The sequence below is a fragment of the Falco cherrug genome, chromosome Z (genome assembly GCF_023634085.1).
Source record: "Falco cherrug isolate bFalChe1 chromosome Z, bFalChe1.pri, whole genome shotgun sequence".
Classification (NCBI taxonomy): domain Eukaryota; kingdom Metazoa; phylum Chordata; class Aves; order Falconiformes; family Falconidae; genus Falco; species Falco cherrug.
The window spans coordinates 57,670,984-57,684,576 of NC_073720.1; the positions used below are offsets into that span (position 1 = coordinate 57,670,984).

At 43.5% G+C, this 13,593-nt stretch overlaps 1 protein-coding gene across 1 annotated transcript in view; it reads right to left on the bottom strand.

Moving 5' to 3' along the window:
- The window catches only part of ST8SIA4 (ST8 alpha-N-acetyl-neuraminide alpha-2,8-sialyltransferase 4), a 58,608-nt gene extending 52,875 nt beyond the window's left edge, over positions 1 to 5,733 (bottom strand). Inside the window, exons 1-2 of the mRNA XM_005446853.4 lie at positions 5,234 to 5,733; positions 580 to 711 (exon numbers count right to left, since the gene is read on the bottom strand). Of these exons, the coding sequence (XP_005446910.1) occupies positions 580 to 711; positions 5,234 to 5,346 (245 nt within the window). The 5' untranslated portion in view covers positions 5,347 to 5,733. The remainder of the gene's footprint in view (positions 1 to 579; positions 712 to 5,233) is intronic.
- Positions 5,734 to 13,593: the final 7,860 nt, after the last annotated feature.

Sequence of the window (13,593 nt, forward strand, 5' to 3'; positions counted from 1 at the left end):
TTTTGGCCCCTCTGACTTCAGGAAAGAAAACTGCGTAAGATAAGGGTATTGTCAGTGTCTGACCTTGCGACTTGGACCAGCCACAGAGAGGGTTGGATATGCAGCACCTGACATCCTAGCTCTCGACTCCTACATCTAAGCTGTCTGCCTGAGCTCCCTTTGTAGTTAAAGGAGAAAAATTGGTATGTTCAGGGTACTTCCACCTGTTCTATTTCAGACCTTTAGGACAAGAGAAAATCATGTTCTAAAACTGCCAGTTTCTTACCACTGACTGCAAGAGAGTTCTAGGCAACCAGCTCAAATGTAGACTTGCATACTGTAGACACTGACTGCTTGGGTCTGACTGACACAGCCAGATGAAAGTATTTTATTTATTCTGATGAAGGATGATTTGACTTTGGAGTCTAATGTAATTTAGTTGCATTTAACACTGAACCCTAAATACGTACAGTTATAAAACACCCACCTGCAACTGTAAATCAAATTAATCTTTTCCAGACCAGAGGAATTATAGGCAACACAAAATGAAAATAATTGTAGGTAATATGAAATTAAATGCTTTTTATTTAAGACACTTACCTTATTTCCAGTACCAAAGAAGTATTGATTTTCCAACCTTCTACAGCATGCTGGAAGATTGAGGAGCCACCCTTTCGAATTATCTTATCAGAGCTATTGATCATTGATCTACTCAAACTCAGTTCACCATCTCTGCAATGCAATATAGAAAACACACAATTATATCAAGGCTACGTAAGTAATTTAAATCACAAGTACCAGTGATATATCCTTTTATTGTAAAGAAAAAGAAGCAAACGTCTCTGCTTGCCAAAGCAAATAAACTGTACCCGTGAGGAATCTATGGCACACCTATATGTGATACTTGAATACACCATTTAAAAGCTTAAATATGTTTATATTTCTAATGAAACAACCATACAAAAAATTATAATAAACTGCAAATTCTGAACCTGGTTCAAAGTCCAGTATGTTTGTAAGGCAGTTTCTGCATTTCTATGTTCCAAATTTCCAGTACTAAACTAAGAATTAAGGGTTAACTTTCTAGCCCTCACCCAGCAATTGCTCATGTTCTACCATAATGGCCCAACAGACTCCCTTTGCCTCCTATTGATACCACAGGACTTTCATGAAAGGAATTCTATATTTTAACAGCACGCAGAACACGAAATTTGCTCAGGACTTCCTGAAACTTGTGTATGCACATATCAGAACAACCCGAGTTGTCTTATCCTTCTTGTCAATCTTACCATAGTCATAAGTTTTGGTAAGGTAGCATTAAAAAACAGAAAAATATAGTATGCTGTGAATGATGACCAATGAACATCTCATGAGGTATCATAATGTTACCAGTCACAATGATATTACCCAACAGGGTCACACAAATGTGACAGAGAAGCTATAACACTGCAAGCACAACTTAAGGTGATAGGTCTAAAATCTAGTTTCATCTCTGTATGTTCTTATTATCTTCCATAATGTTCCATTTAGGTGCCAAAGAAACGTTCAGCTGCGTTCAAACATAGCTGTTAATCATAACTATTTCAACATTGTTGATATAGTAACATTCTACCATGCTGCATGTCTTGTATCCAGGAGTACATACAAATAGAAATCTCTTTATCTGTTAAATAAGCATGCTCTGAAGTACTGCCAATAGCAACAGCTTTACTTAGCTTGCAAACAGAACTTTTGACCACTTGTCATTCGACCAACAAAATGGAAAAGATGTGAGACTGTAAGCGTTCTAGGGACTCGCTTGTTTTCCTGTGGCTGCAAGCTCTTAAAACAATTGTATCCCAGCCCTTAGCAAGAGCTCCAGCAACCTTAGTGCTGTGTACATGTGTGTGTATATATATATGTATGGTAAGTATTATTATTTGGTAAATCATATAGCAGACTAAACTCAAACTAACCTGCAATGGGACACCGATTACACTAAATTAACAAAACTGGCAACTGTAGTCACTTGCAAAAAGCTCTATGATTGCAAAAGCCCCTGTAACTAATACACCAGTATTATACACTTCATCAAAAACAATCCACCGTTACTAACAACGCTCTCCCTCCCTCATCCCTTCTCACCCAACACACTGCAGCACCGACTCCACACTGACTAATAGCTAAGGCTGCCACCTACCGAAAAACTTACAACCTCAAGCAATCGAGCACCGCCTGTATGCAAATTATCCAAATCACACTAAGGTGAGGGCACGGGAGGATGCTTGCTGCATTAAGTCCCTAAATCCAATAACCAGAATATAGTTAATATTTTTTGCTATCTTAAAATGTTTTATTCTTACAAATTTTCCATGATGGTTGTAGATTTATGTATTACACATTTTCCTGCAAACCTTTTCTAGATGCATAGAGTGTATGCATCTAAAGGAAAATTACCAAAATACATCCAGGTAAAGTACTCAGCCTAAAAGTACTTCAGAGATGTCTCCAGTTTATGCTAGGTTAAACATTATCCAGTAGACAATTTAACAGTGACACAGCTGACAAAACCTGGCAACAAAATATGTTGCCAACACCTAAAGCACTGCAGCATTTGAATTGTCCTTGTCTTCCATGGTCACAATTTACATCTGCAGCGAGGTACAGAGATGGAACACTACATGTTAAATCATGTCCTCATGAGCAAAAAGACAGTCCTTGGCACTTTGTGTTAAAGTTCTGTTATGAACACAGACGTGCTCACTTACATGCTCCTCTTCCCTTTATTGGTATTGTTTTATTTAATTTTCACTTAAAGTAACATCAAATAAACTAAGACATAAAAAGCTAAATTTACTCCAGAAAATTCTTCATTGTGCAACCAACTGTGAAATAGATATGGGCTACTTTGTATCTTCTAGAATCACTGAAAATCCTATCCAAGGTAAATGAAACAACTGCCACAGTGTGACAGCAACTTGTAGCTGACAATGTCAAGCCTCACTCTGAATTACCTTCCTCTGTTTGGTCACCAAGGTGGTGCTAGTAAGACCATCTCTTCTCCTGAAGACAATTCATTAAGTATAAATAACTGTCTTCACGCATATTCCATATCAGTAGAAAGTAACACTGTTTAAGAAACACTGCATTTCACATGTGTGTTTCATTACTTGCTTAACCTTTAAAAGGACATTACTCTCTAGCTAAAGAAGGTCATGCTTTTGCAATTACTGTCCTAGCAAACTTTGTTATAAGAACACAGCCTATGTAAGGTTTATCACATACTTTAGAACTGCACACACTCCATTTTGGAACGCCTGGTATTTACCTGCGGTGTCACTAACAGCCATAAAATGGGCCACTTTGCAAGTTCACAGTTCTATATTACTGGTACTGCTGGAAGTAAACCACGGAAAACTGACTTTGCTTGCTCACATGGCCAGTCAAAAATAACCAAATGGCATGAGCCCAGGAGAAAGGCAAGCATAACATGAATAGTGACAGCAGATACTAGTAGTACACATTGTTTTTTTTCATTACTGCTTCACACAGTAATGGACGAGATGACAGGCAGGAAAAAGAAAATATTCCAATATCCTCAGCCAAAGTGAGTAGCACCATATTGCACAAGAGGTCTCACCGATACCAAAGAAGTAGAGATATCACTAAATGACCTGGCAGAAATACATCACAGCTGTATTTTACAGTGTTATTAAGGACATAAGTATTTATTACTAAATACACTTATTTTCCTTCATGTAGTATTAAATCATCAGTTTATTTTAACACCTCTGAAACAGTGTCAAACAATGTATCGTAAGCTGGAGGGGGCTTTCTTTTTGCAAATATATATGGACTCTACCTAGTGACTAACTTCCGAATCATTTTAGAAACTACCTCTAGTCTGACAGGAAGGAGTACATAAGAAACATGGGTATCCTTAATGCTGACTCTCCCTCACACATCTGTTTTCACATTTATTTTTGCACACCTCCAACCCAAAAATTGCAAACTTCTGTACATCTCATACAGCATCTTCGCAGAAACTGGGCTTACACCAGGGTTGAACAAGAGGGAGAGTTACCAGCAAGTTGGGAAAATCTTTAATACCAAGGGAAACAAACACCACATCATTAAACATGCAGACAGGCAGGAGAGAGGCCACCGCTGCCCAGCGGCACCCAGCTGCCAGGGGAAGAGGGGATGCCCCTTCTGCCTTGAACTCTGGGGACTGCGGTCTAAGTAGGTTGTAACTGCCCCAGCTTCCTCCAGGCACTTACGGCCTCCTTATGCCTCCTCCTCAAATTAAGGCAAGGGCTTACACCACAGGACGAGAAACTGCTGTGAACGCCTCTGCCCCCAGTCAATCTGCACAAGCACAGAAAGTTTGAGCCCTCTCCCAGACTCTGCTGATTTCACTACGCCACCACGGAATTTATGCATCCCTCCTGTGAAAACAAAACATTACACTCCTCCAAGGAGAAATAGGCTTGGCTGAAAACCCAACACCTTCACGGGATAGTTGCAAGTTGGGAGAAAAATAAGGCATACAGGCATGCACGTATACAAACACAATGTGCAAGAAAGAGAAAGCTAAGGTGCAAACAGAAGAAGGGCAAGGGGCTTTCTGCCTTTTATTTCCAACCGAAGACCGGCAGGAGCGGGAAAATACGTAACGGGAGGTCGCAGCCGAGGGACAAGAGTTCCCAGCGGAGGAGCCTTGGAGCGAAGGGGGATGCCCTGCACACTCTCGGATCCCCGAGGCGCACCGAAGTTAAGGGCAGCTCTCGGGCAAACTTCGAGGACGGAGGCAGGGCTCTCTGGAGCTGCCAGCGGCAGCGCACCCCGGGCGGGCCGGCCTCCCCCGGGCTCCTAAAGAAGGAAACCGGCTGCAGCACGCACCATCCCGCCGCCCGCGGGCAGCCCAACCTCCCCCGCCCGCCCCGCTGCCGGCGCTGGGGGGTAGCAGCACCGGCCGCGACCCAGTCCCCGGGCACCCCCCCGCCCGCCCCCGTCCCCCTCGCCCCACGCCCGCAGCCGCGGAGCTTCGCCAGCCGAAACCCGCGCGTAACCCGTCCCGCAGCGGTACCCCTCCCCCCGCCGAGCACCGAGAGCGCCAAGCCGCGATAGCACCGCAGGGGAGCGGGGTCACGGCCTGGGGGGCTCGAAGACCCGGGTGGGGCTGCGGAGAAGACCTCGAGCAGCGACACCGCCCCGCCGCTCCCCGCCCCCCCCCACCCCGAGAAGCCCTCCCGGCGCGCCTCCCCGCAATTACCCGGCGAGAGGTGCCTCCTGGCGCTCCTCCGTCCGCGCTATTTCTTTCGTCTTGTAAAAGATGAGGAGGAGACTGATCGTGCACACAGTCCACCTCTTCCTGACGGAACGCATGTCTTCTGCGAAACGCGGTCCCCCTCCCCCTTTTCCTTTGTTTGTCAGGGGTGTGCAGAAAACAACTCCACACGCGGCACAAATTGCCAAAAACACTGTAAATTTCTTCTTTCGAAATAATTAAAAAAAAAAAAAAAAGTCAGGCGGGTGCAGACGCCGGGGGTTGTTTGTCGTTGAGTTTGTCCGTCTTTCACCCTGTCCGCCCCTGCCCGCTCGGTTCGCAGGCGGCGGCCCTGCCCCTCGGCCGGGGGAGCAAGTCCGTGGCGCCGCCGCTGCGCGCCCGCCGAGCCCAGCCGCGCCGCGCCGCGCTCCTGCCGCCGCTGCTCCGCTCCGGCCCCGGCCCCGCTGCAGCCCCGTTGCGATCGTGGCGGTGCCGACGGCCCAGGGGCGACGCTGGCACCTCCCTCCTCGCGGCGGGGCGGTGGCGGGCGGCGCGCGGCCAATGGGCGCCGCGCGGGGGCGGCACCTGGCGCCGGGCCGCGACCGCCGGCAGCGCGCAGAGCCGGCGGCGTGGGGGCGCGCAGCGCGCGAGCGGCACTCGCCGGGCCCAGGCTGGGGGCGCCCCCTCTGCCCCCGCTGTGTTCGGGGGGGGCGCCTTCTCCCCCGGGGGCGCGCTGTACCCCGGCGCCTGCCGGGTGTCACAAAGTCTGGGGGAAAGCCCGCGAGCGCGCTGCCACTGAAGGGAAACGGCGCGCTCCCTTCCTGGGAAGAGAAGGATTTGGTTAATTTGGTTGATTTGGTTAATTCGGGGTCTTTTTTATTATCCCCCCCGCCCCGTCGGTGGGCGGTTGGAACTTGGAAGGGGCACGGCAGGTTTCCCCCAGCCTCAGAGCACCGTCGGGAGACCTGCTGCGGGAGAATGCTGGCGGGGGGAAGGAGGGGGGCAGGGCCGCTGCCCCCACGGCTGGGGGGGTGGCCCCACCCCCCCGTGGCCCCCCGCCGCGCCACGCCGCCTCTTCCGTCAGTCGACACGGTCACAGCATGGTCGGTACTTTCCTGCTTCTGCTGCGACCATTTCTCCGAAATGCACAAAGAGAACTCCGAAGCCCAAAGCAAAACAGAAACTTTACAACGTGTAACGCACAGTGCCGTACCCGCTTCGCGCAGTGTTGCTTTGTCCCCTCCGGAGTGACCAGGAGGTCCCGGGCGACCCTGACCCCGCGTGACCGCGACCCGCCCGCAGCCCGTCGGTTCGCAGGTGCGGAGCAGCTCGGGCTCCCGGCAGCGCTCTGCTCCCACGGGGACTAGGGTGTGTGTGACAAATGCAGTGTGGGTGACAGAACCTTCCCTGCGTCTGTTTGCTCTGGTAGGCAGGCTCCACAGCCGCGTGGTACAGAGCTTTCACGGCAAGGTGCAGGCAAATTTGCAGATAAGCTTCATACTTACCGTACTTCTCTCCTGAGAAAGTATTCCCTCATAGGCATTAAAAGTGAAGAAAGGTTAGAGAAATCCTGGAGAATATCAGGGCTGGTAACAGTTATGTCCTAAAACTCAATTTTGTTTAATAGGAAAGATTTAATTCAGCCTCAATGGAATGGAAACCGCAGTTTCCTTCCAGACACGCCAGCTCAAGCTGTGATTTCTGTGCTCTTCTCTGCTGTGGCTCTGATAACCTAGTCTTAGAAAGTGACCTCTAAACAGCAGCAGCAGGAACAGGAGGAAACCCTGTTCCATCTGTGAGCGTGAACTTCAGATTTCACTTGGTACGTTCATGTCAGACAGTCTCTTCTAGAACAAAGGTGGGTTCAATGCAAAACCCTATTAATTACCATTGTAAAAAATGCATCACTTGTTCAGTTTCAAAGTTAGGATTCCTTCACTCTTCTTGTTAGACCTGTTGAACATCTGTAGTACTCTTTTTTAATACATTATACTACTTTTGTATATTAGATTATTTTTATAGTTAGATGGGGTCATCAGCAACAGATACTGAAAATGTGTGCAGAGGGTCCCTAATTCACCCACCTTCAGTGGTGGTTTTACTGGGTTCTACCCACAACTACCAACGGCAGCTTGCAGTATCAGTTAGCCACAGCAGCTTTTGGTTTCGTGCCAGGTCATGTGCATGTTCAGAAAGCAGTGTGCCTTCATCTTCTTCCCCACTTCGTGCCGCGCTTCCTTCCCACTGAAACTTAAAACCCAACTCCCCTGCTGCTTCACAGGGACTACCTCATGGGAGGCACCTTGCCCAGAAGTGCATTTTTCTCTCTGTGCTTAGCCTACTTGCAACCAGCTTGACTGAAACAGACCTCCACCATCTAGAGGGTCCAAAAAACCTGACTCCAAACTGATCCTATGTACCAGTAGCCACAGCAGCCTCATCCAGGCAAGCAGACACTTTTGGGAGTTTTTTATGTCTGTGTGGTTTTAAATACCATCAGCAGTTCAAGCATGTGCTCTGTGATGCTCCCCGCACCCTTGAGGAAACTATTTGATATTATAACTACAAGCTCTAAACCATCAAGGCTCCAAAACTTTTATTCAGTTATTAAAATGTAAACCTGCCAGTTTACACTTGAGTAAAATATGGAAAAAAACCCAATTCTCAAAAGCACACATTAATAATCTGTTGCCATCTTCCTAAAAATTCATGCCTGTCATTCTACTGCCATGAAAACACACTGCTGGGTCAGGAGAGGTCTATGGTGCCTCAGAGGTAACCCAGTGCATCCCCTGTCACAAGGCAGGATTTGGGTTATCACTTTACTTACCTGACTGTATCACCTAACCTGTTCTTCAAGACTGCTGTTGGCAACTCCACCACCTATCGTCTCCATCGATTTGATCCTGCAGTGATTCACTGTCGTCACCTTCTGCACATGCTGTTCTAAGCTCTGAGGTTATCTGTGTAGCGGGGTCCTGGAGTCACCAGAGCTGCTTAAAAGTTGATGGAGGGCAAGTTCCCAACTTGTTCAGTGCTCTTTCAAATAAGCCCTGATCTGCATTTCAGAAATAGCCTTACAGCTGTGACTACAGTGAGGAAAACCTCTCTCAGAGCTGTTCCAATGAGTTTCCCCCTCCTAAAATAGTCTTACTCTCTAGTTCTGTGATATACTCAAGTAATAAGCAGATGCATATAGTATGTAGCATATATATAACATAATTGAGCTGGGGGTACATATCATTTGAAATGACAAAGTTTATTATAACACAAAATGAGTTTACTGTATAGAGAATTTAAACATTCATATAGGAGTTCACCAGCTCCTTTAATTACCTTTCTTTAATGTGTCATCAACAGCACTTCATAACTCTTAACAAGCTATCTAAATTATGCTTTGAAATTATTTCCTCTTTCTCATACAAACTAGTGATATTTAAATAATGAATAGAGTTTGTATCAAATAATATGGTTTATTTTATATGAATTACAGGAATGGTTTAGCTCTGTGAACCCAGAAATATGTTCAGTGAGTCCTATTTCATGGCAGCTGGTGATGACAGTAAAATTTCTTTCATGAAGACTACTGGAGGAGCAAAAATGTGAATAATAAAAATAATCATACATTTAAGTGTTTCAAATTTCAGAGTGCTAATTAGTTCCTAAGGCAAAGAGTTCTTGAAAGGCTGCATTTCATGCTGCAGAAAGTAGCTAGAAACTTGAAACATTTACATTTGTTAAAACATATTACCATATAAAGTCCTTTTTGCATTAAGAATATTTCATGTTGTGTGTGGGTGCCCATAAATACATTCTGACTGAATTCTGTCATTATTACTGAGAGTAGAGAAACACTAGAAGAGATTGACTGGGGAAGCAGTAATGTTTCCATTACTGGGTGGATGTCTTTATGACCAAGTTACACAAATCTTTGGATTCTTAACTCAAGGTAGAAGGATGGATGACATAACATTTTCAGCTCCCTTCTAATTATTTTTTATATTTAATTTTAATGTAAATCTGCTCAAATTACAGCGACTAGAGCTTTCAGATTCTTATATAATAACATTTAACAGAATACTCAATATTGTGGAAAGGTCATGTGTTTGCACGTGCTTCTGTTTCAGAAACCGGCATAGCTGATGCTTTATTCTTGCATTTACTTAACACTTTTAACTCTGGTTTAGTCCTATGCAATGTGTTTCATAGTATAAATTATTCAAAGTTTTTTGTAAAAAAGAAACACTTGTTAAAACAATGAATGATTCTTTGAGAAATTTTAAGTATTGCTACTTACCTCTGTTTTCATACAGATAGAAATATCCTTGAACATTTTCAGCAATGGCTCAAGCAGAGACACCTGTCATCCCTATTGTTTGCTTAATGTTAATGTGCATGGAACACTAATACTTTGCAGGAATACTCTTACAGCCAAACTTTTGAGTATCTTCTATGCTTGTCTTTATCATCATCCCTGCATACTTTTGTTAAAATGCCCTCTGAAATATAATTTACTTGCAAATGTATGAAAGTTTAGTCGTGTATTACATTTTTTTAGCATTATTGGTATTGCAAATACCATTTCAAATGCATCAGCTTTATACTGTAACAACTTTTCTATAGGCAACAGAATTAAAGATGATGCCATGAACTGCATTTTTGTATAGTTGTTCCACTGTATAGGACTCAAGATTTGGGTTGATGGTGCTTAAATTTCACTTCATGTTCAGAGACACAAAAAACTGGTCATAATCCGTATTCCCTTTCCTTTTGTGACTAATGTGCAGTGATGACTTAGTGTTTGCAATCCCCTTGCAAAACCACCACAAGATCAGTAATGTGGAGACAGCTGCAAAAAGCTTACCAGAGTCTCTCAGTCATTTCTTTGTGTGTGTGATAGGGAGGGAACAACTTTTTCTTTAGAAGAAATGCTACAGCAATTCCTTAGAAAGCATTGGCACTAAATCCCAATGAAGCCATATTCTCTGTTTTACGTTCTTTTGAGCAGTAAGGTATTTATCCAGTGCAGAGGTCCCCAGATGAAGTTGCAGCATAACAGCAAGGTAGAATGTTTAATTTAGGAGCACACACTGTTGTGTTTAATGCACTGCAGTCTTCTCTGATCCAGGCACACTTTTTTATCGTAGTAAAATATAAAATAAACTACATTAAGATTTCAAGGAGAGTGATCATGCAGATATAGCGGCCAACGAAAAAGAAGACATAGTTAGTTGTCATGATCTCCTCCCTACTTTTGTGACATGGGCTATTGCAAATATAATACAATGCAAAAAATTTTGCAAATTGCAAACCCATAGATGTTGGTCATAAATATGCAATTTTTCTGCTAATTCAAAATGGCTATCAGCTAGTATGTCTTTCAGGAAGGCTAAAACCTCACTGCTTTACATCAAAATGGATAGCACATTCCTAGAGGCTGTATGTGTGAAATTTACTAATGATGAGCTGCACTATTTCCTATACTTTCCCAGTGAGGCTCAAGACAGTCTGCCCATAAGGAAAATAATCATCCGGTAGTTTTCCCAGTTGGGATGAAAAGAAAGAATGAGGGAACAGAAATAAGGATTACAAAACACTGGGAAACTAGCAAAAGAAAGAAGAGGAAGTAGATGCAGAAGAAGGATGGGGATGAAGAGGTTAAGGGGGTGGGAATTGGAAGAGAGGGAAATGGCTGTATCTTGTCTGATAAAAGAAATGGGAGAAAAAGGTTCAGAGAAGGTACAATAAACTATTTGAATGAAGGAGCATGACTAACTCAGGCCTACTGAAGAAGCTGAGGTAAGAAATGCACACAGTTGTGTCTCGATTTGTCCTTTTGTCTTGATTTGTCCTTCCTTTGAGAATAAAACCAATGTCTCCCTTGCTTAAATATGCCTAAGCCTGTGTTCAGGACCTAAGTTCACTGTTCAGATACAATTCTGTTACGAAATCTGAAGCATATATCATTCTAGAAGACAAAGCATGGTTCAGCTAGGGTACTGCTCTTTGCTTAAGAGTTTCTTTTTGGTGAAATGAAAGAAAGTCAAGAAAATCTGTAGCCATATTTCCATCTTTGCCATATAATGATCTGTAAATCACAAACACAATTAAAACATAGCTAGATAAATGATGACAGCTCCAGAAAGCACTCCATTCTGATTTCACCAAACCTCCAACTCCTTTCCTCATAAGGCATCTTTTCCTTCAGGCTCTGAACCTAGGCCTAGTGGTTTAAGTATTCCCAGTTGTGACTGCTGGGGGTTAATCAAGAAAACCTTCCCTACTGTCCAGCACCACCAAACTTTCCTTATGAGTCATGGGAAATTACTAAGAGTTTAAAAGGACTACAGACACCTTCTTACAATGTTAATTGAGCTGTCCATATTGCAGAAGTGGAGGTGAAGAAAGACATGGCCGTATGTTAGCATTTGGTTAGTCCAAATTTTTGTGCTTGCTCATGCCTGCAGTGAAACCTTAGTCCAAAGTGGTTCCTCTTAGGAGTTAAGGTTGGGGCGGGAGGTCAGGGTTGCGGTTAGGGTTTAGAGTTGTTGAGATTATGGTTACAGTCATTAGAGTTTAGGCCTATGGTTGGAGTGTTAGGGTTAGGTGTTAGGGGCTAGGTGTTCCAGGTTAGGGTAAGGTTTAGGGGTTATGGTTAGGGTTAGGTTTCAGTTGCTGTGTTGAGTCTGTTCTGTTTTGAGGTGGCCTCTGATCAGTCATCCCAGTAGAGTCCTTTACTACCTGGGATATCAGGAAGACCCCAAACTTTTATTGTTTTTGTATTGCTCCTGTATGGTGTTTCCAGCAGGTCTCCTGAGAAAGGAAGTGAGATCAGGCACAGGCAGATCATCTCTGCTCTTGCATACTCATTCAACATGGCAGAGGAATTCCAGGCTGGTTTAGAACAAGTTCAGATTTATATTTCCCCCTATGCTTTAAGCAAGCTTCTAGAGCTGAAAGACCCAGGATCACAGCAAGGTGAATTTAGGTTTCCACACAGCCCAGACCCACACAAAACACAGCAGTAAAGTACTTACTCAAAAGTAGCGTTGATTCAGTCTGCCTGAAATTTTAAGTCCTGCTCTCTGCTAAGAAGCAGTAGGCAAGCACAAGACTTGGAACAGCATAATTAATTGCAGTTAAGACTTGTCAGCACACCTGCTATGAGATTACTCTTCAGTTGCTACTGCAGAAATGAAGTTTAAGGAAGTATCTGAAAAACATAGTAATACTTGCTTTGCATCTGTCGATGTAAAGCTTGCACTTTGGGGTTCTTTTTCCTCCAAGTGAATAGTCATGGTTATAAAAGCAATTAACTCATTATTGCTTGCAGGATAATACATTACCTAAACATATTCTAGTGAAAATATAATATGAGAGACTAGTGCTTGAATTTTCCATGTCTGAGAACTGCAAAGAGATTTTCTGAGAAGCTAGGTGATGGATTTGTGAGGTTCTACTATATGTTAATAACTTTGAATGGCCACCCAGTGAGAACCATCATTTAACTAGAGTTCCCAGCAGGATACCCACCTAAGTTATATGGATTTGGAGGTGGGGAAAAAAACTTCTTGTCTGAATTCAAAGCACAGAAGGAGCCATTCACTCTTTGGGAACTAATTAATATTTTTATTATTGCTATTTTTAATTTTGCTTAATTTAAGTGTAGCTAAACTGTATATAAATAGATACTACAAAATTGCCTTTTATTCCTTTGTGTTAGATAAAGTCATAAAAAAGAGCTTCCCATATGCCGTCAGCTATATTTTCTTACTTACCTCTTTGACAATAACACTTTGAGACATTTGCTGAGATCAAGACTAGAGCTTGTGCATGTTTTTTCACTTTTTTTCTAATTGAAAAACTGTAATTTAACAATTACTTTTATGATGGCATTGTAAGCTTCAACAAAAGGAAATCTCCATGTCCAAAACTAAATTTCTGGTCTGTGGGAGAGGTAGGACCTACCAATAATTTAATCTGTTCCACACTCACCTGGCATACAAAGGATTTGAACACAAATCTCTGTTAGAGGTGTTTTTTGGCTGTCTTCATCAGCAGGTTGGGCAGATGAACAAGAAGTAACTTTCTGTTGACAGCTAAGGTAACTCAACATAATCTCATATTTGCTCCAGACAAAAGCATGCATGCAGACTGTTGCTGTATAACAATCAACAGACACAGCAAGTTCACAGTACACCATCCGCTCTGGTAACTTGTTTGTGAAGCTGTACTCTCAGCCTGCATTGCTGTCATCAGGTTCATCTGATAAGACAGGTTTCAGTGACTGTATGAGTGAGCGTAAGAAGCTTATACCATTGCCTAGTGCTTGATACAGGAGAAAATCCCTGTCCACCACATTTCAA